The following is a 27,656-nucleotide window of genomic DNA, read 5'->3' on the forward strand; positions in this document are numbered from 1 at the left end:
TCCGGGAAGCCCCGAGGGCGGGCGCCCTCCCGCACCCTCACGATGCGGTGCAGCTCCGGGTGGAGCCCGCGGCCCGGGGGGGCAAGAGGCGCGACGGGGGTGGGAAGGAGACGGGGCCACGGGAAGCCCACCCCGGGCCGGAGCGCAGAGGCAGGAGGCAGCGAGGAGGGCCGGCCCAGCCGCGAAGCCCGTGCCTCAGCCCCGCCCGGGCCCGAGGGGCCCTCAGACCTCCCTGCCGGCCCCTGGGCTCGGGGTGGGTGACGGGCGCGCCGAAGAAGCCGTCCCGCTGGAGCCGTCCGGAGAGGCCGGCCCAGGGGTTGTGCCTGTTCCCGGCGTGGGGCGAGCACCGGGGCGTGAGGGTGTGGAGCTGTCCGGCCGCAGTGTTGGAAGGGAGGGCTGCCATGGGACTGTGCCAACGGAAGGGGAGGATGGAGCCGCCCACAGCCCCCGTTTGCCAGGCAGAGCTTCATTGCGGACCTTGTTCTCAGCAGCCCTGCGCAGCAGGGACACCCAGGCCTGGCGAGCCTGCGCCCCACCCAGGGCCGCTGGGTTCCTGCGCAGCAGCCCGGGCATCTCCTGCTGAGAAACCCCGGAGACCATGCTCCTTCCCCCAAGCCCACCGCCCCGCTGCAGAGCCCAAGGGGGCTGGGGGCTTCACCCCAAACTTGAGGAAGCCACACCTGGGGGCTGGGGCACAAGCGGGGGTCCCATCTTCCTCGCAGGAGCAGACCCCGCGGAGGGTCTATCTTTTGGAAATAAATTTAGACTAACGGGTTTTACACACAGAATCTTAGAGCTGGAAAAAGTCTTTTGTGTCATTCATGCAGCTTCCTAAGATTTTTTTTTAATGAGAGGATGGATTTCCTTGAGCAAGAGTGAAGTTCCAGGAATGGGTCCCTTGACACCAAGGACTGTTCTGGGGAAGAAAGATGAATCTATTCTGTGGACGCCTTATAGAACTTATTCTATATTGTAGTTCTCTCTGGAAACACATGTACCATTGATCTTTGTAGCAGCCCTTAGCATCCTCAAGAGAAACTCTGATTTCCCCATTAGTACTTGTTATAGACTGAATATTTGGGTCCCCCAGCATTCACATGTTGACACCCTACCTCCAATGTGATGGTATTAGAAGGTATGTCTTTTGGGATTTGATGAGGTCATCGGGATGGAGCCCTCATGGTGAGATTCTTACCCTTGTGAGACTCATGAGAGAGCTGGCTTTTTCTCTCTGCTCTCTGCCCTGTGAGGACACGATGAGAAGTGGACAGTCTGCAACCCAGAAGAGAGTCTTCACCAGAAGGCGATGATCCCGGCACCTAGATCTCAGACTTCCAGCCTCCAGGACTGAGAAATACATTTTTGTTGTTTACAAGCCCAGTTATGGTACTTTGTGACAGCAGCCGAAACTGGCTCAGCACTCTTTTCTTCAGGTAAATGGAAGAATTTGTGGAGCCCATCCGTTTTATGATACAATTTCCCAAATAACCAATATTCTCTCTATACACTCTGATTTGTCAACTTTTTTATTTATCAAAATTGTTATAAAAAACGCTTCCATATGTTTTGCTAATAAATTGTTTCCAATCCAAGTTGTCACTGTAATGGTTCTATGAAATTAATAATTTGAGCCCTAATACCCTGCTTAAAATAATCATTCATTTGTCTTATGACTAAGTTCAGGGTTCAAATGCACAAGTTTTAAAAGGATATACTGTGTAAAACATCTATGTCATCCCTCTGAAGGAAAGGAGGAGGGAAGAAAGGAAGGAAGGAAAACACATTGAATTTGCCCTCAGTTCAGCTGCCACTTCCTAAGGGAAGCCCTTTCCAACTCCAGACCCCCAGGCATCACAAATAAGCTCTCATGGGACACTGTCCATACTGTTGGACGTCATGTTTCCTGAAAAGCTGTGTCTGAGACAAGGACAGACTTTCAGGAAGTTTCTTGGGGTGTGTTTTTTGGGATAAACATAGAATTACCGTATGACTCAGCAATTCCACTCCTAAATCATTGAAAACAAACACTCAAATCTATGTACACACGTTTATAGCAGCACTATTCACAATAGAAAAATCATGGAAATAACTCAAATGCCCATCATTGAATGAATGAATAAACAAATTGTGGTATATACATACAGTGGAATAGTAATTCAGTCATAGAAAGGAATGGAGCAATTAAATATCAGTTACACGGCCAAAAACATTTTTTTAAGGAATGCAATAGTAATACGTATTACAGTGTGGATGACTCTCACGAACATCATGCTAAGTTGAAGATGCCAGACACAAAGGTCATACATTGTATGATTCCATTTACCTGAAATATCCAGAATAAGTAAATCCATAGAGAAAGAAAGCAGATTGGTGGTCTCCAGGGCCTGGTAGACAGAGCGAAGTATTATCTTCTCAATGGGTACAGAGTTTCCTTTTGGGGTGATAAAAATGCCTGGGGGAAAATAAAATTTCTAATTGGAAAATGATTGATTAAAAACAGAAGTCTGTGGGGTATTTCTTGGTACTGCCTTTCCCAATTTTGACAGTAAATGGTCAAGTACACAGTAAATGGTCAAGTACAGCAGCCATGGTTTGAGAAAGAAATGATGACCAGGGCTGAGAACACTCAGGGACGAAGGTGAGGGTCACCCCACCAAGTAAGCCATCCATTTTAGCAGAGATATTATCCAAGGATGAGGGGAATTGAGAATGGATAGCACAGGAGGGAGACAATGACTATCAGTTGTGGCCTTGAGGCCACCTACAGTAACAGAGGCTATAGTTCGACCCATTGACCCTCCTTTCACTAGTAGTTCATCTCAACTCACCCTCTCCCCTAAAAAGGATCCATGGAAACTATGAAAGAGTTGTTTCCATAACTTATACAAAGACGTTGATCCAAGTAAAGGCAACAAGAGCAAAAATAGACAAGTGGGGCTACATCCAACTAAAAATCACAACAAAGGAAACCAACAACAAAATGAAAAGGCAACCTACCGAATGGGAGAAAATTTTTACAAATCATATATCCTATAAGGGGTTAGTATTCAAATTATATGAAGAACTCATGCAAAAAAAATAGAAAAAATATCCAACTAAAAAATGGGCAGAGGGTCTGAATAGACATTTTTACAAAGAAGATACAGAGATGGCCAGCAGATAGTTAAAAAGGCACCTAAAATCACTAATCAGCAGAGAAATCAAACCACAAAGAGATGTCACCTCATTCCTGTTGGAATGGCTCATATCAAAAAGACAGGAACGTGCTCGCTTCGGCAGCACATATACTAAAATTGGAATGATACAGAGAAGATTAGCATGGCCCCTGCGCAAGGATGACACGCAAATTCGTGCGGCCGCATAGCACAGGGAGATCAGCTGTGTGCTTTGTGACCACCTAGAGGGGTGGGATAGGGAGGGTGGGAGGAAGGGAGACTGCAAGAGGGAAGAGATATGGGAATATATGTATATGTATAACTGATTCACTTTGGTATAAAGCAGAAACTAACACACCATTGTAAAGCAATTATACTCCAATAAAGATGTTAAAAAAAAAAAAGGAACAAGTGTTGGCAAGGGTGTGGAGAAAAGGGAAGCGTTGGACACTCTTGGTAGGAATGTAAATTGTTGCAGCCAGTATGGAAAACAGTATGGAGGTCCTCAAAAAATTAAAAATAGAACTATCATATGATCCATATGGTATTTGTATGAAGGAAACAGAAACTCTTAATTCAAAATGAAATCTGTACCCCCATATTCATTGCAGCATTATTTACAATAGCCAACACTTGGAAACCCCTGTGTTCATCGATGGATAAATGGATAAAGGACATTTGGCATAATATGCCAGGTTATTTATTTATATATGTATATAAAATTCAGCCATGAGAAAGAAGCATATCCTGACATTTGTGACAACATGAATGGACCATGAGGGTGTTATGCTAGGTAAAATATGTCAGACAGAGAAAGAAAAATCCTGTATGATCTCACTTTATATGGAATTTTTTAAAAAGCTCATAGATACATAGACTGGTGGTTACCAGAGGCAGGGGGTGGAGGGTGGGTGAAGTGGGTAAAGGTGGTCAATATCTACAAACTGCCAGTTATAAAGAAGTCCTGGGGATGTGACTATAGTTAATAATACCATATTGCATATTTAAAAGTTGCTGAGAGAGTAGATCTTAAAAGTCCTCATCACAAGAAAAAAAGATTTCTACCATGTATGGTAATGGATGTTAACTAGACATACTGTGGTGATCATTTTTTAAATTGAAGTATAGTTGATTTACAGTATTATATTGTAATAACAATATATTAGAACACAGTGATTCAATATTTTTATAGATTATACTCCATGTAAAGTTATTATAAAACACTGGCTTTCCTTATAGCTTATTTATTTTATGCATAGTAGTTTGTGCCTCTTCATCCCCTCCCCTACCCCTATCTTGCCCCTCCCCCTTCCCTCTACCCACTGGTAACCACTGCTTTGATGTCTACATCTGTGCGTTCATTTCCTTTCTGTTACATTCTTTATTTTTTAGATTCCACATGCGAGTGATAACATACCGTATTTGTCTTTCTCTGTTTGACTTATTTCACTAAGCATAATAGTGTTGCAGCAAAAATAGAAATGAAGTTTTTCCTCTCCTGAAATTAAGGAAAGTAAAGGGAACAGTGAACAGGCTAGAGAAGACACATAAACTGGCCTGAAAGGGTTAACCGATCCTAGTTTTATTTAAACTGTTACTAATCTGTAGTGTCTAACTAGATTTGTTTCACAAAGGTAAATTACATTCTGTTCCTATCACTCCCTAGGTGTCAATGTAAATTACATCCTGCAACTGGTGCTTAATTAAGCTCCCTGCACTGTCTTATAGCAAATCACCCTGTGTGGCTGTTTGCATTTCAGGAAGCAGATGGCAGGCAGATAACGCAGAGGCAAATGAACCCAATTACCGGTCCGCCGGACCCAGTTACGGGACTGCCTGACGCCAGCGATGCGGGTTTTGAAATAATGCAAGAAGAAGAAGAATGCAGGACCTTTACCACTTTGATCCTTATTACCACTCCCTGGACTGTGGTGGCCGCCCGAGGGGCCGGGAGGCCAGCCGGGGCCTCCAGGCATGTGTGGGCATCGTGTCTGAAGCCAGCGTCCCCGAGGCCGCGCTCGACCCATAATCAGAGTGAAGCTGCGCCTTGACAGCGCAGCCGACTTTTTCTGGCGCTGTGAGGACCTGTGCGCACTGCAGGATTTGGTGCCTCTGCCCGCCATGGGCGCCTCCCTGCGAGAGGACCTGCTGGACTTCAACGCCAACCGCCTCCGCGGGATGGACTCGGCGCAGCCCCTGAGCAGCCTCTGCCCCCAATCTGTATCCAGAGTTTCTTCCAGCTCACGGCTTGGCGAGACGGGTTTGTACTTTATGCTTCCAGGGGCCCTCATGTGGGCGCGGGGAAGCAGAGTTTTAGATGGTACAAGGTGGAGGGTGGGCACTAGAACCGGTGCCCAGTGCCCGGGTGTGCGTGCACTAGACGGGGCGTGCGGCCTAGGACTCCTGCCAGCTCGGTGACCCCGGCCAAGTGCCTTAAGGCTTCCAGGTCTCAGTGTTCTCATCTGTAGCATGGGCTGAACAGGACTCACTCTCTGTGGCGGTTCCAAGGTCGCACTCTGTTAATCTTGTAGACTCTACAATGTAGAACACTAAGCACAGTTTGGAGCATCGTTAATTGTTCCACAGATGTTACCTGGTCTGTTGAATGACTTTGCCTGGTACACGCCGAAGTGATTAGGAAATTGATATATCCCAGCTTCATTTCCTTTTCATTAAAACAGGGCTCTGGAAAGAAAAAAAAACTTTAAATAGTCGTATCATATAGTGGAAAGAGCACCGGTGTGAAGACAGCTTAGGGTTTGAATTCCAGGGCTTATGCTCTCTGTGGCCTGGGCAGGTTTGTTTTGCACTACAATCCCCACATTGTAAGATGACATTAAAAACCACCCTTTCTGTGGGTTCTTAGGATTAATTAAGCAGGTTATGTGTGTAAAGTATCCTGGCACTTGAATGAGTTCTCAGAACCAAGGGCTGCTAGAGAGGATGCTTCTGCCCTAGGTAAGCTCCCCTTCTGCTGGGCAGCAAGTAAACACAAGCACAGTAGTCAGTGCTCTGGAAGAAGTGAGTTCTGGTGCTACAGAGCACAAAACCTTTTTTTTAAAATTTAATTTTTATTTTATATTGGAGCATAGTTGATTTACAATATTGTGTTAGTTTCAGGTATACAGCAAAGTGATTCCGTTATACATATATCCATTCTTTTTCAGGTTCTTTTCCCATACAGTCTGTTCCAGGCTATGGAGTAGAGTTCCCTGTGCTATGCAGTAGGTCCTTGTTGATTATTTATTTTATATAGAGTCCTGTGTCTATGTTAATCCCAAACTGCTAATGTATCCCTCCCCACCACCTTTCCCCTTTGCAGAGCACAGAATCTTGGAAGGGAAAGTTCAGGGTAGGCTTCTTGGAGGAGGTGCCATCCTTTCTAAGGATATGTAGAAGCTCCTGGGGCGGCAGGAGGGAGCAGTGTGTGTCAAAGTTGGAGAAGTACAAGAAAATATGGCAAAACTAAGGTACAGGACTGGAACTCAGGGTTTGGGAAAGAAATGAGAGTTGATACTGGAAACCTAGTGGGGCCCATCAGAAAGGGGCCTTGTTTGTCCTGTCAGAAGTTTAGATGTTTATCCTGAAGGCTGTGGGAAACCCTAAAGAACACTGAGATGGACTTCTGGTTTAGAGACTCACTCAGACCTCCAGGTGGAAGGCAGTTGATTGGATGCAGGGTGAATTGTAATCTAAGGGTCCCACTTAAGTTATAAAAGGCTGGACTGGATTTTGCAGATTCGAGAGAGAATGGGTGGGGCCTGGTGAGCAGTTAGAAAAGGGACGGCAGCAAGCGTGGGTGACAGTTTACAGCTGCATCTTTTTGTGAGATACAGAAAACAGTAGGAAGGGATTGGGGGTGGGGAGAGGATCTTACTTCATCTTCAGTGCTTTAGAGGGGCCTGGTAGACAGGTCTGGGCCCAAGGTACAGATCTGGGCTTTTTGGGAGGACAGGTGTTTGAAGGCATGGGAGAGACTTACGTTACTCACAAGAAGATACAAAGAACCATACATCTGAGAGTTTTTTAAGTGGGTATATTTGAGGATGTTTATAAGCTGTGAGAAAGTAGCCAGCAGAGGAAGGGTGTGAAGATCTAGGAGAGGAAATGATTGTTCATTTGTTTCAAAAAGCTGAAAACTTATCACGTGCCTGGCCCTTTTCTAGGATCTGGGGCTCGCACCATCTGTTATCTCCTCTGCAAGGACAGTTCAACTCATCCCCTGCTGAAGAGAAGTCAGATTATTCTTTGCATCCCATTCAGGTGTAGGAACTGTTCTGTACCTCTGAAGGGACTTTACTTAACCAGAGTAATAAGTTAGAAATCAAAAGAAATTATAGCTGGAAGGGACCTTAAAGGGCACGGTACTTAATTTTGCCTAATAGTTTACATTGAATGTAAGAAAAGTTTATTGTAGAGCCCATTCTCTTCAGAGTTCCTTCAGTGAACTTTCTTTATGTCTTCCATCCAGTGGGGCTAGCTTGTAAATTTTGGCCTCCTCCTAAATTTGCTTCTTCAACCATATTACATTTTGCCCGGCCTATGGCAGAAACTCCTGGGTGGTTTCGCGGCTCCTGGGCTCAGTTCCTCTGAGTTCATCTGCCTACTCGGGTTGAGGGATCTTCTAACATAAAAAGATGTGCTTAAAATAATGCTGCTAATGGCTTGCCCACACAGAGTTAGTGCATACTAGCCGCCGAGCGTGTGCCCTGCCCAGAGGCATGCAATCTGAACTGTGCTCGGCCAAGCCTCCTGGGGCTCTTTGGCCCTGAGGAAGGGGAGCTTTCTGTGATCACTCCCTTTATCTAATTGGTCCTTCAGCAGCGGGGCGCCTTTTTCTAGTCAGCGGAGGCACCCTTACTCAGCCAGTGGTAGCCCCAGGCCTCATCACCTGTGGGATACAAGCCATACTCTCTCCCAGGCTTCCTTCGGCCAACATCTCTATTTTCAGTTCTGTCTCTTCTCACACTTGGACCCCTGGACTTTAATCATCCCCACCTGCAGTATTTACAGTGCCCAGCAGGAGGCAGGCTTGAGTGTCTTTTCACAGATGTTCCTTCTGCAGTTAATGCACCTCCTACTCCAACCCTGCATAGCCTCATGTTTCTAGATTCTACTTCAGGGTTATCATGAAGCCATCACTTAGATATAACTTTTTGCCTCCATAGGCACCTCTGTGCATAAAGGTTATGTTTATTTATCTCATGTGATTGAAATTTTGAGTTTATACATCTTCCTCCTTAATGAAGGCTTTAAGGGCAGGAGTCATTTCTTATCCTTAGCACAGAGCAGATGCTTTTGTTTTTATTTAGATGCTTTTTAATGATGATGAAATGTATGGTTTAAATCACTCATTTTACAATAATTTTGGTTTAGGTTGTGACAGAAATAAAGTTTACAGAAGTCGTGTTCCTGTGATAAGAAATAAAGATGTGACCTTGCGGTTGTGTAAAGCTGTTAAATGCTGTGTAAGTGCGTCGGGTGCGCTAAGGAACCTGGAGCTAAGTGGGCTAGTTCTGAGAGAGAGAGACTTAACTATGTTAACAAAAGTAAGCCTTCATTGTGTCCTGCCAACATTTGATAGTTGCTTTTGAGGGAAACTAAACCAATAAAATTTTAAAGTGTTCCTCCCCGTTAAAGGGATTGAATATTTGGCCACTTTGGGGCACCTGTGTCTTGCGAATTGTCCAGTTGGAGATGGAGGTTTAGAAAGTGAGTTTCAGTCTTGTTTAAGTCTCTTCCCGTCAGACTGGTCTCATGATTTCCTACACACCATGTCTGTCTACCTTTTCCTGTCTACCTTTTCTTGGCGTTGTTCATGCGTGGATTGTCTCCTGTACCTGCTCAAACCTCGGTCCATTCTCATTTGTACCATGGAAGTTTGTCATGCTGGATACTGTCAGAATTAATCTTACTTAAGTTTGTGTTAAGCCACAAATCACACGTTTTGTATATTTTCTGTTTTTTGTGTTTATATTTTTATGGTTTCTCTTCAAGAAATATTATGGCAAGGGAAATAGCAAGATGTAAAGAGCAAAGAAGTCATCATTCTCTTTAAATTGTTACAACATCTATCTGCAGTCATAATTATAATGCACTGTGGTATGTGTTAAAATAGGAAATATATGTAACGTCCCGTCAGAGCAGCAAACTCAGTGGTGTTGGTGAGGGTGTCTGATGGAAGTAATCACAAAGCAGGTGATTCTTGATTGGTGTCCTGAAACATTAGTGTGCGTTGCCTGTGTCCATTAGTGGTCTGAAGGGGTAAGGAAGCCTGCCTTTCAATTTGAGGGAACAGAGGGTTTAAGGTCCTCCCTGTTCTATTGCTCTAGTATACTGCATAGCAGCTAATAAAATACTGGGTTTATAGTTGACATTTAAATCGCTGATTGATCATCAAGATTGGCATGTATCATTGGAAATGAACATCGGAAGAGTCTTATGCTTTTTAGGTTTTTCTTTTTTTTCCTTTGTCTCAAAAGTATGTAGTACTTTATTGAGTGGTTGGGAAGAAAGTTTGCAGTATCCAGTGTATTCAGTTTTAGTACCTACATAGAATTAAACTGTTGCTGTAAACTGGAATAACACTTTGTTACTGACAAGTTTTAGAATGCATCAATTCATCAATTACCTGTTTGGGAAGATTGTAGTTAATGAATTCAAGAATGTGGCTGTAAACCTCCAATTGACTCAAGAAAAGCAAATGAGTCAAGATTGACAAATGTATAGGCTCTTCATCTTACTGCGTGTGTGTGTTTTTTTGTTTCCTTTTAGTTGTTTGGCAAGGTGTAAAGAACTGTATCACTCTTAAGACAGTAAATTTCACGGGGTATAATCTGACATGGCAGGGAGCAGATTACATGGCCAAGATCTTAAAGGTGATTTGATGTTTAAACTTCCATGAAAACATATGTGATTGAAGCACATCAATACATTGACACAGATGGCAGTTAATCTTTTGTCTTTTGATATCTGTGAGTGCATCTTTCATTTTGTTGAAAGAATAAGACCAGTTTTCAGTTTGGGATTCTACCATTTAGTAAAGATAGTCCACTTAATTTTAGAAATAAGAGATTTAATATATAATACATAATAATACTTCTATGTATTTTTACTTACTGAAAACATTGATTGTGATGCTGTGAAGAAACTATGCCATTATAGTCTTCAAGATTTAAATGAATCAAGTGTCTATTAGCTACTGTAGTTTATAAACTAATAGAAATCACTACATCAGCAACTTGTAATTACAGTTTTTAAACTAATGCCTTAACAACTTTACAGTGGTTATAATTACTGTATTTAGGCCTAAATTATGTAATAATTTGACATGAAGCCTTTTTAATAGTTTGATGGTGCGGATCAGGGATAGGTACACTATGGCTGGTGGGCCAGATCCAGCCCGTCGCCTGATTTTGTAAAGAGAGGTTTTTTGGAACATAGTGGCACCCATTGTTTACATGGTAGCTATGGCTACTTACAGCCTACGCCAGTGGGGTTGAGTAGTTGCAGCAGAAACTGTATAGCCCACAAAGCTGGAAATGTTTAAACTTAGATTTTAGAAATTGAAAAATTCTTTGAGCCTATACAGGGCAAGTCCATGGACCCCTGGGGTAGAGAACAGTCAAGAACTTGGGTGCCTAAGCCAAATGGCTTAGGTTCAAATTCCCTTTCTCCCTTTTCATAGCTACTAGTGGCCATGGACAAATCACTTAAGGTCTATGCCTCATTGTGAGGTTTAATTGAACTCATTTGTATAAATAGTGCTTGGCACATACTAAGCACTGTGTAAGTGATTGCTGTTATTTCTGCTTGGAGCTTTTATAAGCTATTGTTAATAGGAAAATGACACTAATGATTTTCCTTTTAGAGTGTCAAAGGCACTTTGAGTCTTTTATGTTTTCAAGAATGTAACAAGACTTTTCATTTAAAGTCAGTGTTCCCTGTTAACCAAAATTGATTTTATGAATATAAAGAATTGAATGTCTTTAAGACAAGACTTGTGGTTAAATGTCAAACCATTATCTTCCCAAGGCACATCAAACTGGCTGTGCATAGTCCAGGCCTCTAAAGTTTGTGTGCATACCCTAGGTAGCATGTGAGATCCATTTTGTAAATATAGTTTTAAAAATAATGCCTGGGCCTTCCCTGGTAGTCCAGCAGTTAACACTCTGTGCTCCCAATGCAGGGGGCCTGGGTTCGATCCCTGCTCAAGGAACTAGGTCCCACATGCAATAACTAAAAGATCCGGCAGGCCGCAACTAAAGACCCGGCACAGCCAAACAAACAAACAAATAAATATTTTTTAAAAATAAATAAAATAATGCCTTAGGAGTTAGGAAAGGAAAATATTAGAACCTATTTAGCTTTGTATCATTTAAAAAATATCTGTGTAGTGTACATAAATTATATGTATAGAACTTTGTGTATATAATTTGTTAAAAAATAAGATGCATATTAAAAAGTTTTCTTAGGGGTTGCCCAGTCAGGTGTTTGGAGACCACTGGAGGACAGAATTATGAAATTTAGAGCCTCAGCAATGATAGAATTTAGAACCAATTCCCTGACTTAGAAGCTAAGGAAAATAATTCTTAGACTGTAATTGAGTTGTCCAACTTTACATAACTGTTCAAAAACAGGTCATCCAGTGGCTGGAATCTAATCACTGACCGAATAGAATGTGGGTCACTGGACTTGTAAAGCAGAACTGACTGTTTAATTTCTCAGCTTGACTCTCCTGGCATATATGCTTGATATGTGTGTGTGTAAATCTCTGACATAATAAGCCATACTCAGGCACACCCTGTTTCCTTATTGAAACATCTTAATTTCGTCCCATTAAATCTTTGAAGTATCAGACTATCAGAAGGCATGAAGCAACCTGGGCTGAGAGTCTTCGTTCCAGGAGACCTGATCTTGACTGCATGGCTGGTTTGAGGCGCATCACTCTGAACTGCAACAAGCTCATTGGTGACCTGGGTGCTCGTGCTTTTGCAGAATCTCTTAGTGAGGATTTATGGCTTGGAGGTAAATTCTAAAATTGAAAATATTGAATTTTTAATATAATATATGCTTAGCTTTTGGCATGGTACTGTTGTGATAGGATTTTTTTAAGGCCTCATTTTTCTGATAGCTTTTATGTTGCTTTTAAACTTTCTCTAAGAGTTACATATATTCTTTACAGAAAATACAGAGTAACAAGAGAACAATTACCTATACATTTAATACCCAGACATAATCACTGTTCATTTTGGTGTATATATTCTCAGTCTTTTTCTTGTTTTCTATAAATATATTTGCACACTTAGGGATTACCAAAATAGAATTGTAGTATACTTGCTATTTCATATTCCTGCTTTTTTCACTTATGAGGTATCATGTAGTATTCCACCATATTGATGTCCCACAGGTTAATCAATTCCTTGCAATTAGATTTAGACAGTTTGCTTTTCCCTGTCACAAACAATGTGAATACGTTGTATATACATCTCTGTGTCCATCGGGATTACTTCTCTAGAATAAGGTACTATAAGTGGAATGACTAAGTGTGACATATTTTTAAGAACTTTGATACACATTGCCAAATTACCACCCAGAAAGGCTGTGCCAATTTATAGTCCACCCCAAGAGTGGATGTGAAGCCTGCCTCTCACAAACACTGGCTGGTAGCACTTTTAAAAAACTGTAAGACTACAAAAATGAGTACCTGTACCTCTCCCTTTTTTATGCAAGTGGGATTACTCCAAATTTTATAACTTTTTTCAGTTAATTCAGCATGACCATCTTAGCAAGTCAGTAAATTTGCATCTACTGCATCATTTTTTTTTTCTTTTTTTTTTGCGGTACGCAGGCCTCTCACTGTTGTAGCCTCTCCCGTTGCGGAGCACAGGCTCAGCGGCCATGGCTCACGGGCCCAGCCACTCCGCGGCACGTGAGATCTTCCCAGACTGGGGCACAAACCCGTATCCCCTGCATCGGCAGGCGGTCTCTCAACCACTGCGCCACCAGGGAAGCCTTACTGCCTCATTTTATTTGTGACCCTTCAGTGTTCCATTATATGAATATGCCACAGTACACATAGCTTACCCAATCTTCTATAAAAGGTACGTCCAGTTTTTCAGTTACAAATAGTACTCTGATATATATCCTTACCTATATCTCTGACTATTTCTTTTGGTTAGATTCTTAGAAAGAGAGTTGTTGGAACAAAAGGGTATAGACAGTTTAAAGACTTTTCTTACAGAATCTTGGCTTAATCTGATAGGAGAATAACCACATTTTGTTTTATTTTGTATTCATTTGATTTACTGGTGAGGTTTACTGGCTGTTTGTATTAATTTGGCTAGTTGGTTAATTACACCATGTGTCCATTCTTCTGTAGTGAGAGCTTGTCAGGGTTGTATCATATCCTGTCAGATCCATACGTCTGACTTGCTATTTATGTATGTCATGGGGTGTTGAAAGACTCCAGTTATTTTAATGTGATGGTCCACTCAACACTTAAACAAATGACTCATGATAGTTTCCTTTCATGTAATGTTTTTTAATACCTGTGCTTTTGGGATGATCCCTTTTGTTTAAATGAGTAGGTTGTTCAGCCCCAGAACTACTAGAATTCATGATCATTTGTTCTGGTTTTTGTCTGACTTTTTACTGCGAGAGTTCTTGACCATCATACTTTCATGATAGGTTTTTAGTATGTATTCTCTATTCACACATTGTTTGAATTTGTTATTATTTGTATCCTGGAAAACAGTACTTTTGGGCTTCCCTGGTGGCGCAGTGGTTGAGAGTCCGCCTGCCGATGCAGGGGACATGGGTTCATGCCCCGGTCTGGGAAGATCTGACATGTCCCGGAGTGGCTGGGCCCTAGAGCCATGGCCACTGAGCCTACACGTCCAGAGCCTGTGCTCCGCAACGGGAGAGGCCACAACAGTGAGAGGCCCGCGTACTGCAAAAAACAAAAACAAAAAAAAACGGTACTTTTCTAATGTTGTTCATCCCTTATGTTTTTAGCAGATAATTTACTAATTAAAGTGAGTTATACTTGTAAATTGTTCTTATCTCTATTCAAAATAGAGGTGAACCTAGATACTAAGCCTTCTTCCACCAAGAGCATTGTTTCCTTCTTGTGCAGCCTCTGAATTCTTGCAAGGAGTACTTTATTCATTTGTCAGTTTCACAAGTAATTTTTTAAATACCTATTGTGTGCCAGATACGGGTTTAGGCACTAGGGATAAAGCAGTGAAGCAGACACACAAAAGTCTTGCCCTCATGGAGCTTACATTCTAGTGAAGGAGTTCAGATAGAAATGAGTAAACAGATAAGTAATACAATTTTAGAGAGTAGGAAGTGCAAAAATATCTTAATGTAAAGAGAGTGAGCGGGGGGCAGGTAGGACTCCATTGGACAGGTTTGTTAGGGGACAGCTTCACTGGAGAAGTGTCATTTGAATGAAGACCTGAATGAAGAGAGGAGCAAGCCATGGAAGATCTGGGGTAAGCACATTCCAGGACAAGGAGGCCATGAGTATGCAGGCATGTAGGTGGGTGGAGTATTTAAGGAAAAGCAAGGAGGCCAACATGGCCAGAGTACTGAGTGAAGAATATGTGGTATGACATGAGGTCAAGGAGCTAGCCAGCGGTCTGATCTTATAAAGTCTTGAAAGCCAGAGTAAAGATTTGGATTATTCTAAATGAGTAGCGGGTTTTGAACTGGAAAAAGTCATGATCTAAATAGTATCTGAATAAGGTGACCTGGTATAGAGAATGGACTTGGGAGGATAAAGAAGAGGAACAGGGAGACCAGTTAGGAGACTATCACAGTGGTCCAAATAAGAGATGTTTATGGCTTAGCTTAGGCTGGAAGTTTGGAGCAAGCGAAAAGTGGCTGAATTCAGGTTGTGTTTTGAGGGTGTAGCTAACAAGGCTTGCTGATAGATTAGATGTGGGGTATGAAGGGAATAGTAACAAGGAGACAAGTCGTTGATGATTATGTGTGCAACTGGGTGGTATCACTTAGAAAAAGGGAGCTGATGGGAGGAGCAGCTTTTGAGGGAATATCAGGACTTTGGTTTGTTATCTTAGATGCCCTTTAGGTATCTAAGTGTCTGGACAGTGCTCAGACTGTACTTTCTATCCAAAGGTATCCAAAGCCACTTTAGATGCAAAATGTTTAAAGTTGACCTTTGCTGCTGCCAAAATAATATCCACTGGAGGCAGTCTGCAAGATGGCATCTTAGGTTTCTGAGGAAGAAATTAGAATACACAAAGGGGGAAATAAGTGTATAATTACATAATGTGGATTTCATACTTAAATTTATGGGAAAAGCAATAATTAGTTGGCTTTTGGTTTTAAATGGAAATAGCCACTCATTGGGAAATAATTACTCTAATTTAAATTCATTTTATTTTAGATCATTGTGTGATGAAAGCAGTTATTAAAAAAGTTCTCCAGATGGAAGGAGTGCCAAGTCAGAGGTATATAACATGTTTCAGTTCTCTCGGAAGAATTTCTCTTTAATGCCTTGTTTTTCTTTCTTTCTTAAAAGAAAATTATCAAGGTACTTTCGGCCATCTTAAAACTAAGTTTTTAGTCAAATCAAATGGCTTTTCTGTTTTTGAAAATGTTGTGTGATGCTTTAATTTAGGTTTCCAGAAATGCAGATTGAAAACCTTTTTTTTTTTATTATTATTTTTTTTAATTTTTTGCTTTATAACAAATTTAATCAGTTATACATATACATATGTTTCCATATCCCCTCCCTTTTGCATCTCCCTCCCACCCTCCCTATCCCACCCCTCCAGGCGGTCACAAAGCACCGAGCTGATCTCCCTGTGCTATGCGGCTGCTTCCCACTAGCTATCTACCTTACGTTTGGTAGTGTATATATGTCCATGCCGCTCTTTCACTTTGTCACAGCTTACCCTTCCCCCTCCCCATATCCTCAAGTCCATTCTCTAGTAGGTCTGTGTCTTTATTCCTGTCTTACCCCTATGTTCTTCATGACATTTTTTTTCTTAAATTCCATATATATGTGTTAGCATACAGTATTTGTCTTTCTCTTTCTGACTTACTTCACTCTGTATGACAGACTCTAGGTCTATCCACCTCATTACAAATAGCTCAATTTCATTTCTTTTTATGGCTGAGTAATATTCCATTGTATATATGTGCCACATCTTCTTTATCCATTCATCCGATGATGGACACTTAGGTTGTTTCCATCTCCGGGCTATTGTAAATAGGGCTGCTATGAACATTTTGGTACATGTCTCTTTTTGAATTATGGTTTTCTCAGGGTATATGCCCAGTAGTGGGATTGATGGGTCATATGCTAGTTCTATTTGTAGTTTTTTAAGGAACCTCCATACCGTTCTCCATAGCGGCTGTACCAATTCACATTCCCACCAGCAGTGCAAGAGTGTTCCCTTTTTCCACACCCTCTCCAGCATTTATTGTTTCTAGATTTTTTGATGATGGCCATTCTGACGGGTGTGAGATGATATCTCATTGTAGTTTTGATTTGCATTTCTCTAATGAGTAAAGATGTTGAGCATCCTTTCATGTGTTTGTTGGCAGTCTGTATATCTTCTGTGAAGAAATGTCTATTTAGGTCTTCTGCCCATTTTTGGATTGGGTTGTTTGTTTTTTTGTTATTGAGCTGCATGAGCTGCTTATAAATTTTGGAGATTAATCCTTTGTCAGTTGCTTCATTTGCAAATATTTTCTCCCATTCTGAGGGTTGTCTTTTGGTCTTGTTTATGGTTTCCTTTGCTGTGCAAAAGCTTTGAAGTTTCATTAGGTCCCATGTGTTTATTTTTGTCTTTATTTCCATTTCTCTAGGAGGTGGGTCCAAAAGGATCTTGCTGTGATTTATGTCATAGAGTGTTCTGCCTATGTTTTCCTCTAAGAGTTTTATAGTTTCTGGCCTTACATTTAGGTCTTTAATCCATTTTGAGCTTATTTTTGTGTATGGTGTTAGGGAGTGATCTAATCTCATACTTTTACATGTCCCTATCCAGATTTCCCAGCACCACTTATTGAAGAGACTGTCCTTTCTCCACTGTACATTCCTGCCTCCTTTATCAAAGATAAGGTGACCATATGTCCGTGGGTTTAACTCTGGGCTTTCTATCCTGTTCCATTGATCTATCTTTCTGTTTTTGTGCCAGTACCATACTGTCTTGATTACTGTAGCTTTGTAGTATAGTCTGAAGTCAGGGAACCTGATTCCTCCAGCTCCATTTTTCGTTCTCAAGATTGCTTTGGCTATTCGGGGTCTTTTGTGTTTCCATACAAATTGTGAAATTTTTTGTTCTAGTTCTGTGAAAAATGCCAGTGGTAGTTTGATAGGGATTGCATTGAATCTGTAGATTGCTTTGGGTAGTAGAGTCATTTTCACAATGTTGATTCTTCCAATCCAAGAACATGGTACATCTCTCCATCTATTTGTATCATCTTTAATTTCTTTCATCAGTGTCTTATAATTTTCTGCATACAGGTCTTTTGTCTCCTTAGGTAGGTTTATTCCTAGATATTTTATTCTTTTTGTTGCAATGGTAAATGGGAGTGTTCCCTTGATTTCACTTTCAGATTTTTCATCATTAGTATATAGGAATGCCAGAGATTTCTGTGCATTAATTTTGTATCCTGCAACTTTACCAAATTCATTGATTAACTCTAGTAGTTTTCTGGTAGCATCTTTAGGATTCTCTATGTGTAGTATCATGTCATCTGCAAACAGTGACAGCTTTACTTCTTCTTTTCCAATTTGGATTCCTTTTATTTCCTTTTCTTCTCTGATTGCTGTGGCTAAAACTTCCAAAACTAGGTTGAATAAGAGTGGTGAGAGTGGGCAACCTTGTCTTGTTCCTGATCTTAGTGGAAATGGTTTCAGTTTTTCACCATTGAGGACGATGCTGGCTGTGGGTTTGTCATATATGGCCTTTATTATGTTGAGGAAAGTTCCCTCTATGCCTACTTTCTGCAGGGTTTTTATCATAAATGGGTGTTGAATTTTGTCGAAAGCTTTCTCTGCATCTATTGAGATGATCATATGGTTTTTCTCCTTCAATTTGTTAATATGGTGTATCACGTTGATTGATTTGCGTATATTGAAGAATCCTTGCATTCCTGGAATAAACCCCACTTGATCATGGTGTATGATCCTTTTAATGTGCTGTTGGATTCTGTTGGCTAGTATTTTGTTGAGGATTTTTGCATCTATGTTCATCAGTGATATTGGCCTGTAGTTTTCTTTCTTTGTGACATCCTTGTCTGGTTTTGGTATCAAGGTGATGGTGGCCTCGTAGAATGAGTTTGGGAGTGTTCCTCCCTCTGCTATATTTTGGAAAAGTTTGAGAAGGATAGGTGTTAGCTCTTCTCTAAATGCTTGATAGAATTCGCCTGTGAAGCCATCTGGTCCTGGGCTTTTGTTTGTTGGAAGATTTTTTATCACAGTTTCAATTTCAGTGCTTATGATTGGTCTGTTCATATTTTCTATTTCTTCCTGATTCAGTCTTGGCAGGTTGTGCATTTCTAAGAATTTGTCCATTTCTTCCAGGTTGTCCATTTTATTGGCATAGAGTTGCTTATAGTAATCTCTCATAATCTTTTGTATTTCTGCAGTGTCAGTTGTTACTTCTCCTTTTTCATTTCTAATTCTATTGACTTGAGTCTTCTCCCTTTTTTTCTTGATGAGTCTGGCTAATGGTTTATCAATTTTGTTTATCTTCTCAAAGAACCAGCTTTTAGTTTTATTGATCTTTGCTATCGTTTCCTTCATTTCTTTTTCATTTATTTCTGATCTGATTTTTATGATTTCTTTCCTTCTGCTAACTTTGGGATGTTTTTGTTCTTCTTTCTCTAATTGCTTTAGGTGCAAGGTTAGGTTGTTTATTCGAGATGTTTCCTGTTTCTTAAGGTGGGATTGTATTGCTATAAACTTCCCTCTTAGAACTGCTTTTGCTACATCCCATAGGTTTTGGGTCGTTGTGTCTCCATTGTCATTTGTTTCTAGGTATTTTTTAATTTCCTCTTTGATTTCTTCAGTGATCACTTCGTTATTAAGTAGTGTATTGTTTAGCCTCCATGTGTTTGTATTTTTTACAGATCTTTTCCTGTAATTGATATCTAGTCTCATAGCATTGTGGTCGGAAAAGATACTTGATACAATTTCAATTTTCTTAAATTTACCAAGGCTTGATTTGTGACCCAAGATATGATCTATCCTGGAGAATGTTCCATGAGCACTTGAGAAAAATGTGTATTCTGTTGTTTTTGGATGGAATGTCCTATAAATATCAATTAAGTCCATCTTGTTTAATGTATCATTTAAAGCTTGTGTTTCCTTATTTATTTTCATTTTGGATGATCTGTCCATTGGTGAAAGTGGGGTGTTAAAGTCCCCTACTATGAGTGTGTTACTGTCGATTTCCCCTTTTATGGCTGTTAGTATTTGCCTTATGTATTGAGGTGCTCCTATGTTGGGTGCATAAATATTTACAAGTGTTATATCTTCTTCTTGGATCAATCCCTTGATCATTATGTAGGGTCCTTCTTTGTCTCTTCTAGTAGTCTTTATTTTAAAGTCTATTTTGTCTGATATGAGAATTGCTACTCCAGCTTTCTTTTGGTTTCCATTTGCATGGAATATCTTTTTCCATCCCCTTACTTTCAGTCTGTATGTGTCTCTAGGTCTGAAGTGGGTCTCTTGTAGACAGCATATATATGGGTCTTGTTTTTGTATCCATTCAGCCAATCTGTATCTTTTGGTGGGAGCATTTAGTCCATTTACATTTAAGGTAATTATCGATATGTATGTTCCTGTTCCCATTTTCTTAATTGTTTTGGGTTCGTTATTGTAGGTCTTTTACTTCTGTTGTGTTTCTTGCCTAGAGAAGTTCCTTTAGCATTTGTTGTAAAGCTGGTTTGGTGGTGCTGAACTCTCTCAGCTTTTGCTTGTCTGTAAACGTTTTAATTTCTCCATCAAATCTGAATGAGATCCTTGCTGGGTAGAGTAATCTTGGTTGCAGGTTTTTCTCCTTCATCACTTTAATTATGTCCTGCCACTCCCTTCTGGCTTGTAGAGTTTCTGCTGAGAGATCAGCTGTTATCCTGATGGGGATTCCCTTGTGTGTTATTTGTTGTTTTTGCCTTGCTGCTTTTCATATGATTTCTTTGTGTTTAATTTTTGACAGTTTGATTAATATGTGTCTTGGCGTATTTCTCCTTGGATTTATTCTGTATGGGACTCTCTGTGCCTCTTGGACTTGATTAACTTTCCTTTCCCATATTAGGGAAGTTTTCCACTATAATCTCTTCAAATATTTTCTCAGTCCCTTTCTTTTTCTCTTCTTCTTCTGGAACCCCTATAATTCGAATGTTGGTGTGTTTAATGTTGTCCCAGAGGTCTCTGAGACTGTCCTCTGTTCTTTTCATTCTTTTTTCTTTATTTTGCTCTGCAGCAGTTATTTCCACTATTTTATCTTCCACCTCACTTATCCGTTCTTCTGCCTCAGTTACTCTGCTATTGATCCCATCTAGAGTATTTTTTATTTCATGTATTGTGTGTTTAATCGATGCTTGATTCATCTTTAGTTCTTCTAGGTCCTTGTTAACTGTTTCTTGCATTTTGTCTATTCTATTTCCAAGATTTTGGATCTGGGAAATAGAATCTTGGAGCATCTTTACCATCATTATTCTGAATTCTTTTTCAGGTAGACTGCCTATTACCTCTTCATTTGTTAGATCTGGTGGATTTTTATCTTGCTCCTTCTCCTGCTGTGTGTTTTTCTGTCTTCTCATTTTGCTTATGTTACTGTGTTTGGGGTCTCCTTTTTGCAGGCTGCAGGTTCGTAGTTCCCGTTGTTTTTGGTGTCTGTCCCCAGTGGCTAAGGTTGGTTTAGTGGGTTGTGTAAGCTTCCTGGTGGAGGGGACTAGTGCCTGTGTTCTGGTGGATGAGGCTGGATCTTGTCTTTCTGGTGGGCAGGTCCACGTCTGGTGGTGTGTTTTGGGGTGTCTGCAGACTTTTTATGATTTTAGGCCACCTCTCTGCTAATGGGTGGTGTTGTGTTCCTGTCTTGCTAGTTGTTTGGCTTAGGGTGTCCAGCACTGTAGCTTGCTGGTCGTTGAGTGAAGCTGGGTGCTGGTGTTGAGATGGAGATCTCTGGAAGATTTTTGCCGTTTGATATTATGTGGAGCTGGGAGGTCTCTTGTGGACCAGTGTCCTGAAGTTGGCTCTCCCACCTCAGAGGCACAGCACTGACTCCTGGCTCCTCAATTTGGGATGATGTGTTGTCTATTCATGTATTCCACGGATGCAGGGTACATCAAGTTGATTGTGGAGCTTTAATCCGCTGCTTCTGAGGCTGCTGGGAGAGGTTTCCCTTTCTCCTCTTTGTTCTCACAGCTCCTGGGTCTCAGCTTTGGATTTGGCCCCGCCTCTGCGTGTAGGTCACCGGAGGGCGTCTGTTCTTCGCTCAGACAGGACAGGGTTAAAGGAGCAGCCTCTTCGGGGACTCTGGCTCACTCAGGCCGGGCGGGAGGGAGGGGCACGGAGTGCGGGGCGAGCCTGCAGCGGCAGAGGTCGGCGTGACGTTGCACCAGCCCGAGGCGCGCCGTGCGTTCTCCCAGGGAAGCCGCCCCTGGCTCCCGGGACCCCGGCAGTGGCGGGCTGCACAGGCTCCCGGAAGGGCGGCGTGGGCAGCGACCCGCGCTCGCACACAGGCCCCCCGGCGGCGGCAGCAGCAGCCCCAGCGTCCCACGCCCGCCACTGGGCTCCGCGCCCTCAGCCGCGACTCGCGCCCGCCTGTGGAGCCCCCCCAAGCAGCGCTCTTAATCCCCTCTCCTCGCGCACCAGGAAACCAAGAGGGAAGAAAAAGTCTCTTGCCTCTTCGGCAGCTCCAGAGTTTTCCCGGACTCCCTCCCGGCTAGCTGTGGCACATTAGCCCCCTTCAGGCTGAGTTCTCGCCGCCAGCCCCAGTCCTCTCCCCGCGCTCCGACCGAAGCCCGAGCCTCAGCTTCCAGCGCTGCGCGCCCCGGCGGGCGGGCAGACAAGCCTCTCGGGGCCGGCGAGCGCCGCCCGGCACCGATCCTCCGCGCGGGGACCTCTCCGCCCCGCCCTACCCAGGCATGTGGGGGGCCTCCTGCCCTTTGGGAGGTCTGGGGTCTTCTGCCAGCACTCAGCAGGTGTTCCGCAGGAGCCGTTCCACGTGTAGCTGCACTTCCGGTGTATCTGAAAACCTTTTAACTTTTTATTTTCTGGAACATATTATCATTTGTCACAAATAGTCTTTTTTTTTTTTTTTGGTGATAAGAATGAATAGCAGGAGCAGCATTTGTGAAACCAAATCTAATATGAAACTGACTCTTTCTTGTGAGTAAATTTGAATTTTGAAACAGCAAAACAATAAGGTTTAATATAAAGCAAAATAAATTTTTTATGTTTATGATCTGCCAATTTCCCAGAAAGAGTTTTGTGGTGACTTTAGTTATATACCAGATACATTAAAATCACCAATGGACAACACATCTTTTATTCAGGTGCCCTCTGAAAGTTTTAAGAATTTGTTGACTTCATATCACTAAACGGTCCACTTTAAAATGTTTAAAATGATAAATTTTCTGTTTTGTGTAGTTTACCACAATTTTTTTAAAATGTGTTTGGACATTTTTGGTTTTTTTTTTTTTTTTTTTTTTTTTTTGCATTACGTAGGCTTCTCACTGCTGTGGCCTCGGGAGCACAGGCTCTGGATGGGCAGGCCCAGCGGCCATGGCTCACGGGCCTAGCCGCTCCGCGGCATGTGGGATCTTCCCAGACTGGGGCACGAACCCGTGTCCCCTGCATCGGCAGGCGGACTCTCAACCACTGCGCCACCAGGGAACCCCCATTTTTGGGTTTTATAAAGGTATTGTATGAGCATAAAAATGAAAAATTTAAAAGACCACCTCTAATCCCATTATCCTATCAAGCAATATTTACATTTTTATTTTCTCTTCCTGCTGTCTATAAACATAATTCCACATAGCTTCAATATAATTTGCCATTCTTATCTTTTCATACTAAATTTAAATTCTGTGATTCATAGTTATACTTTCTAACATTGTATTCACAAGGTTTCATTGAGTTGGTCAATTTTTTAAATCGGTGAAAAATTGGAAATAACCTAAAATTATTGTAAACATCTTTATAAATACAGCTTTTTTTTCTACTTACAGATGTATTTTTTTAAAATAAATTTATTTATTTAATTTATTTTTGGCTGTGTTGGGTCTTCATTTCTGTGCGAGGGCTTTCTCTAGTTGCGGCGAGCAGGGGCCACTCTTCATCGTGGTGCACGGGCCTCTCACTGTCATGGCCTCTCTTATTGCGGAGCACAGGCTCCAGATGCGCAGGCTCAGTAGCTGTGGCTCACAGGCCCAGTTGCCCTGTGGCATGTGGGACCTTCCCAGACCAGGACTCGAACCTGTGTCCCCTGCATTGGCAGGCAGATTCTCAACCACTGCGCTACCAGGGAAAGCCCCAATATGTATGTTTTTGATTCTCTATTAATCAACTTGCTTGGACAATAGTGTATTATTTAAATAAGTTAAGGCTGTTTATGACAATAGTGTATTAAATAAGTTAAGAGTGTTTATGAAGTCAAAAAAAAGCTTATGATTATCTGCTAATTGTTATTTCAAGAGAGTGATATTTTAATAATCAAATAGTACATACTAAGAAGTTAAGATTTGTGATATCACACTAATTTGATATTATTATTAAAAATTTATATCATATGTAAAGCATTCTTAAGATAGCTAAGTTGACTTTTGCTATGATATTAGAAATGGAAATATATATACATATATAAATAAAACATGTATATGTAAAACATATTAGGAATTCTGTAAAATTAGTACCTCGTGGTATATAATAGGGCATCATGGAATGAGAAGAAAACAGTTAAACTTTTTTTTTTATTTAGCATGTTTAAACAAAGTGGAAATGTAACTGAAGTATACAAGCTCACTGAGCTATTTTAAGAGTAATTTTATTTCTTGGGCTTTTTTTTTTTGTATTTGCCTCAGTTATTTGGAGACATAGAGGTAAGCCAAATCAGTATCTGGGTATATACCTAGATCCAGGTGAGTATAGGGGTGAAATAATGGTGTGAATTGTGTCACATTTATATTGTAATTATGTATGCATAAAAAAAGATGGGAAATTTTATTAGAAATTTTTTTTATCTCCTAACAAGAAAAGTGTAATTAAAAAATTTTTTAATACAAATGTATTTGCATTAGTTTCTGTATGAAAGTAAAGGAAGGGTATACACATACAAACCACATGCATACAAACATTTTTTTGACGGCAATTAAGTTAAAAAACACAATAAAATAGCACAAAATGAACTGAGCTCCTATATAGTTTTAAGAGGCCTGTAAATCACACAGGATCGTGTGGTGATTATCAATAAGCTACACTCTATGAAATATTTGTCCTATATTACCACATACACTCCATTTTACCCTGCATCCTAATGCTGCTAAAATATAGTAGAAAGCAGCAGCATAGCACAAGGAGATCAGCTCGGTGCTTTGCTATGACCTAGAGGGGTGGGATAGGGAGGGTGGGAGGGAGCCTCAAGAGGGAGGGGATATGGGGACATGTGTATGTATATGGCTGATTTGCTTTGTTGTGTAACAGAAACTAACACAGAATTGTGAAGCAATTATACTCCAATCAAGATCTATTAAAATAAATAAATAAAATACCATAAAATATAGTAGCTTTGAAGGATAAATATAACCATTTTAACCTATGATGTTTGTTTTCAGTAAATTCAAATTAAATATTTAAATGTGAATTTTAATATATGGCTTGTTCTAAGTAAAATATTAACACATAGGTCTAGTTTTTGCAACCAAATGTTTCATATAAAGATACTTGCCTCTTTACTACTGAAATATAGGCTAAGTCTCCACATTTCACTCTTTCATCCAGTGGGTTTCATTTGTTTTTTTGTGTATTTTCTATATGAAATCAAAGGAGCAGTGAAGGTTGACAGGTTATAGGAGGGTAACATTGACTCACCTACCCCCAGCAACTTGCAGCCTTATAACTTGTATTGTTTTTACATAGAAGAATTCATCTTAAATTTAAATTTTGGTCTACTTCTGAAGATTCTGTTTGGCAGAAGTCATGGGTGTATCTGTGTTTCTGTGTTCTTGAGATTCATAAATGCCAAAGGTGTTCTAAGATTCAGTAAACTTGAGTGTTTCTGCATGATACGTAAAATGTATCATACTTTGGGATTTTATTTAAATTTATTTTTGCATTTCTGCACATCTTAATACTTTTTTTTTAGTTAAAATAACTTGTTACTGTAGAGAACTTATATTTTTTAAAAATGCTGGCTTATGTAAAACCTTTGTACAAAACGATCCTCTTTTTAATGGGCTTGGCATCATTGTCAGGTGCCTGTTTGATTCCTTTCAACGTGTACACGTGTGACAGTTGCTCTGTAGACTTTGGTGCATCTTGATTCCTTCTTTTCATGCTTTGTCAAGCATGGGCTTGGCCGCAAAGCAACCTGTAAGTAATGGAAGGAAACACTCTGCTGGTAAAGAATGTTATGGTCCTGAACCTCTACCACCTGGTGTGTCTGGTTTCCGGCCGTGGCATACTGCAGAGCGTGCAAAAAGCAACAGGTAACGTGTTTGCATTCCCTGTCTTTTTCAGTCATTCGGAGTTCTTTCTTTTGGAACTTCTGTTATGTGGGCGGTCTCTGATGCTTTCTACAGAGGAAAAAAGATAACTCACACATGGCTTCTGCCTAATGAGCCCTCTAAGGAAGAAAAACAAAAAGTAATTGGGAGTTTCAAGTTGTTTCTCAAGTGTCACAACAGAGGTAACCCCGTGGGAGTCTTGAGGAGACTAAAATTATCACCAATTGCTCATGTGAGAAAAGTTTCATCAAAGGCAGGTGTAGTTGAGCGAAGCCCTACAGCACAGAAGTAGGAATTCGGATATGTACAAATGGGAAAAAAGACATTTTAGGCATGGGAAATAGTTTAATGCAGAATGGATGAAAAATATGCATTAGATCTATTCTAAATCAACTGGCTTATTAACTCAGTAAATCAGATTTAGTGAGTCAAACTAGCGTTACCTTATCTTATTTACCTTATCTTATATCTTACCTTACCTTATCTTACCTGGATTTCTTATCCAGGTTATAGCTGTTCATAGTAATTTTTGTCACAGAACAGTAAATAAAATGGTTGAACTATAGCTTTAGGCTTGCTAAGTGAAATAGATTGCTCTAGATGATCTTCAAGTGACTTATTTGGTAGTATTCACGAAATTGGGGATTAACAATTGCTTAAGAAAAGAGAGAATTGATTTTAAATAGTACTTGAAGTAGTTACTGTGTAAAATATATCTGTTCAGTTGCTCATGTTAAATGGATGTTTATAATACCCATTGGACTACCGACTACTTTTTTGCAAATGGTAATGTGAATTGCTGTTGCATAAACTATAGTGTTGAATCCCCAGTCTTTGCATTTGAGTTTAACAGCTCTGTGGTTTCCTGTCTTCTTCTTGAGACACTTAATCGCAGGTCCATCCTCGTCACACAGGGTGGTAAATTAGAGAACGATTAATATCACCTTTTAAAGAAGTGAGACTGAAATCTCAACCATCCTGAACATAGGAACTGAAGGGGCCTCTCAGCAGTTCAGAGAGTTATTACCAAGCCAGTCGGCCGAATTCTGTTTAGTTTTCTCCATAGCAGAGCCCTCCAGGTCCTTGTTTTGAGCTTATCTATTTTTTTTTTTTTTTTTTTTTTTTAATTTTTTTTTTTTTTTTTTTTTGACTGTGTTGGGTCTTCGTTTCTGTGCGAGGGCTTTCTCTAGTTGTGGCAAGCGGGGGCCACTCTTCATCGCAGTGCACGGGCCTCTCACTGTCACGGCCTCTCTTGTTGCGGAGCACAGGCTCCAGATGCGCAGGCTCAGTAGTTGTGGCTCACGGGCCCAGTTGCTCCGCGGCATGTGGGATCTTCCCAGACCAGGGCTTGAACCCGTGTCCCCTGCATTGGCAGGCAGATTCTCAACCACTGCGCCACCAGGGAAGCCCGAGCTTATCTATTTTTATACACAATTCTATATGGATACTGTACATAATACTAAATAGTTGTATTAACTGGGTTTAACTGGTGATGTATTTACATGAAGATCTAACTTCGTGTTGTTGATATCTTTTTAGGGGCTTTGCATTCATCAAAGCTTGTGATGTATGTAATCAGTTGCTGGTGTTTAGCTATCATATTTATGATATATAGGGCTTGAATTGGGAAAGGTGGATGGTCATTCTTCTTGCTTTTTAAACTGACAGAGCCTTACAAGAAGCATTTCCCTCTCTGAAATAAATCCATGTAAAACATGTTTGGTCGCTCTTCCAATGCAACTGTGTAGTTGTGTGGATTTGGCACACAACTGGCAGCCTTGTGGTTAT

General features: G+C 40.9%; 4 protein-coding genes across 11 annotated transcripts in view; 3 read left to right on the plus strand and 1 right to left on the minus strand.

Annotated features, from left to right (window-relative positions):
- The window catches only part of LOC308630186 (uncharacterized protein), a 282,945-nt gene that overhangs the window by 116,663 nt on the left and 138,626 nt on the right, over nucleotides 1–27,656 (minus strand). The gene's annotated exons all lie outside the window — the stretch shown is intronic.
- Nucleotides 1–27,656, plus strand: part of RIPK2 (receptor interacting serine/threonine kinase 2) — a 278,912-nt gene that overhangs the window by 82,991 nt on the left and 168,265 nt on the right. The gene's annotated exons all lie outside the window — the stretch shown is intronic.
- The window catches only part of LOC308630190 (uncharacterized protein), an 85,210-nt gene that overhangs the window by 49,394 nt on the left and 8,160 nt on the right, over nucleotides 1–27,656 (plus strand). The gene's annotated exons all lie outside the window — the stretch shown is intronic.
- On the plus strand, nucleotides 1,352–26,041 carry LOC308630189 (centrosomal protein of 78 kDa-like). The gene is made up of 7 exons (XM_081258659.1): nucleotides 1,352–1,433; nucleotides 4,916–5,415; nucleotides 9,930–10,033; nucleotides 12,008–12,182; nucleotides 15,571–15,634; nucleotides 25,710–25,850; nucleotides 25,882–26,041. The coding sequence occupies exons 2-7, from the start codon at nucleotides 5,277–5,279 to the stop codon at nucleotides 25,955–25,957; spliced, it is 699 nt and encodes a 232-aa protein (XP_081114785.1). The 5' UTR covers nucleotides 1,352–1,433; nucleotides 4,916–5,276; the 3' UTR covers nucleotides 25,958–26,041.

Source organism: Mesoplodon bidens, assembly GCF_964165515.1.
Source record: "Mesoplodon bidens genome assembly, chromosome: 16".
NCBI lineage: Eukaryota > Metazoa > Chordata > Mammalia > Artiodactyla > Ziphiidae > Mesoplodon > Mesoplodon bidens.

Coding starts and splice junctions, on each gene's coding strand:
- LOC308630189 (XM_081258659.1), top strand. CDS start 5,277: ATGGGCGCCTCCCTGCGAGAGGACCTGCTGGACTTCAACGCCAACCGC. Junction 15,635..25,709: donor GAAGGAGTGCCAAGTCAGAG/GTATATAACATG, acceptor TGCTTTGTCAAG/CATGGGCTTGGCCGCAAAGC. Junction 25,851..25,881: donor GAGCGTGCAAAAAGCAACAG/GTAACGTGTTTG, acceptor TGTCTTTTTCAG/TCATTCGGAGTTCTTTCTTT.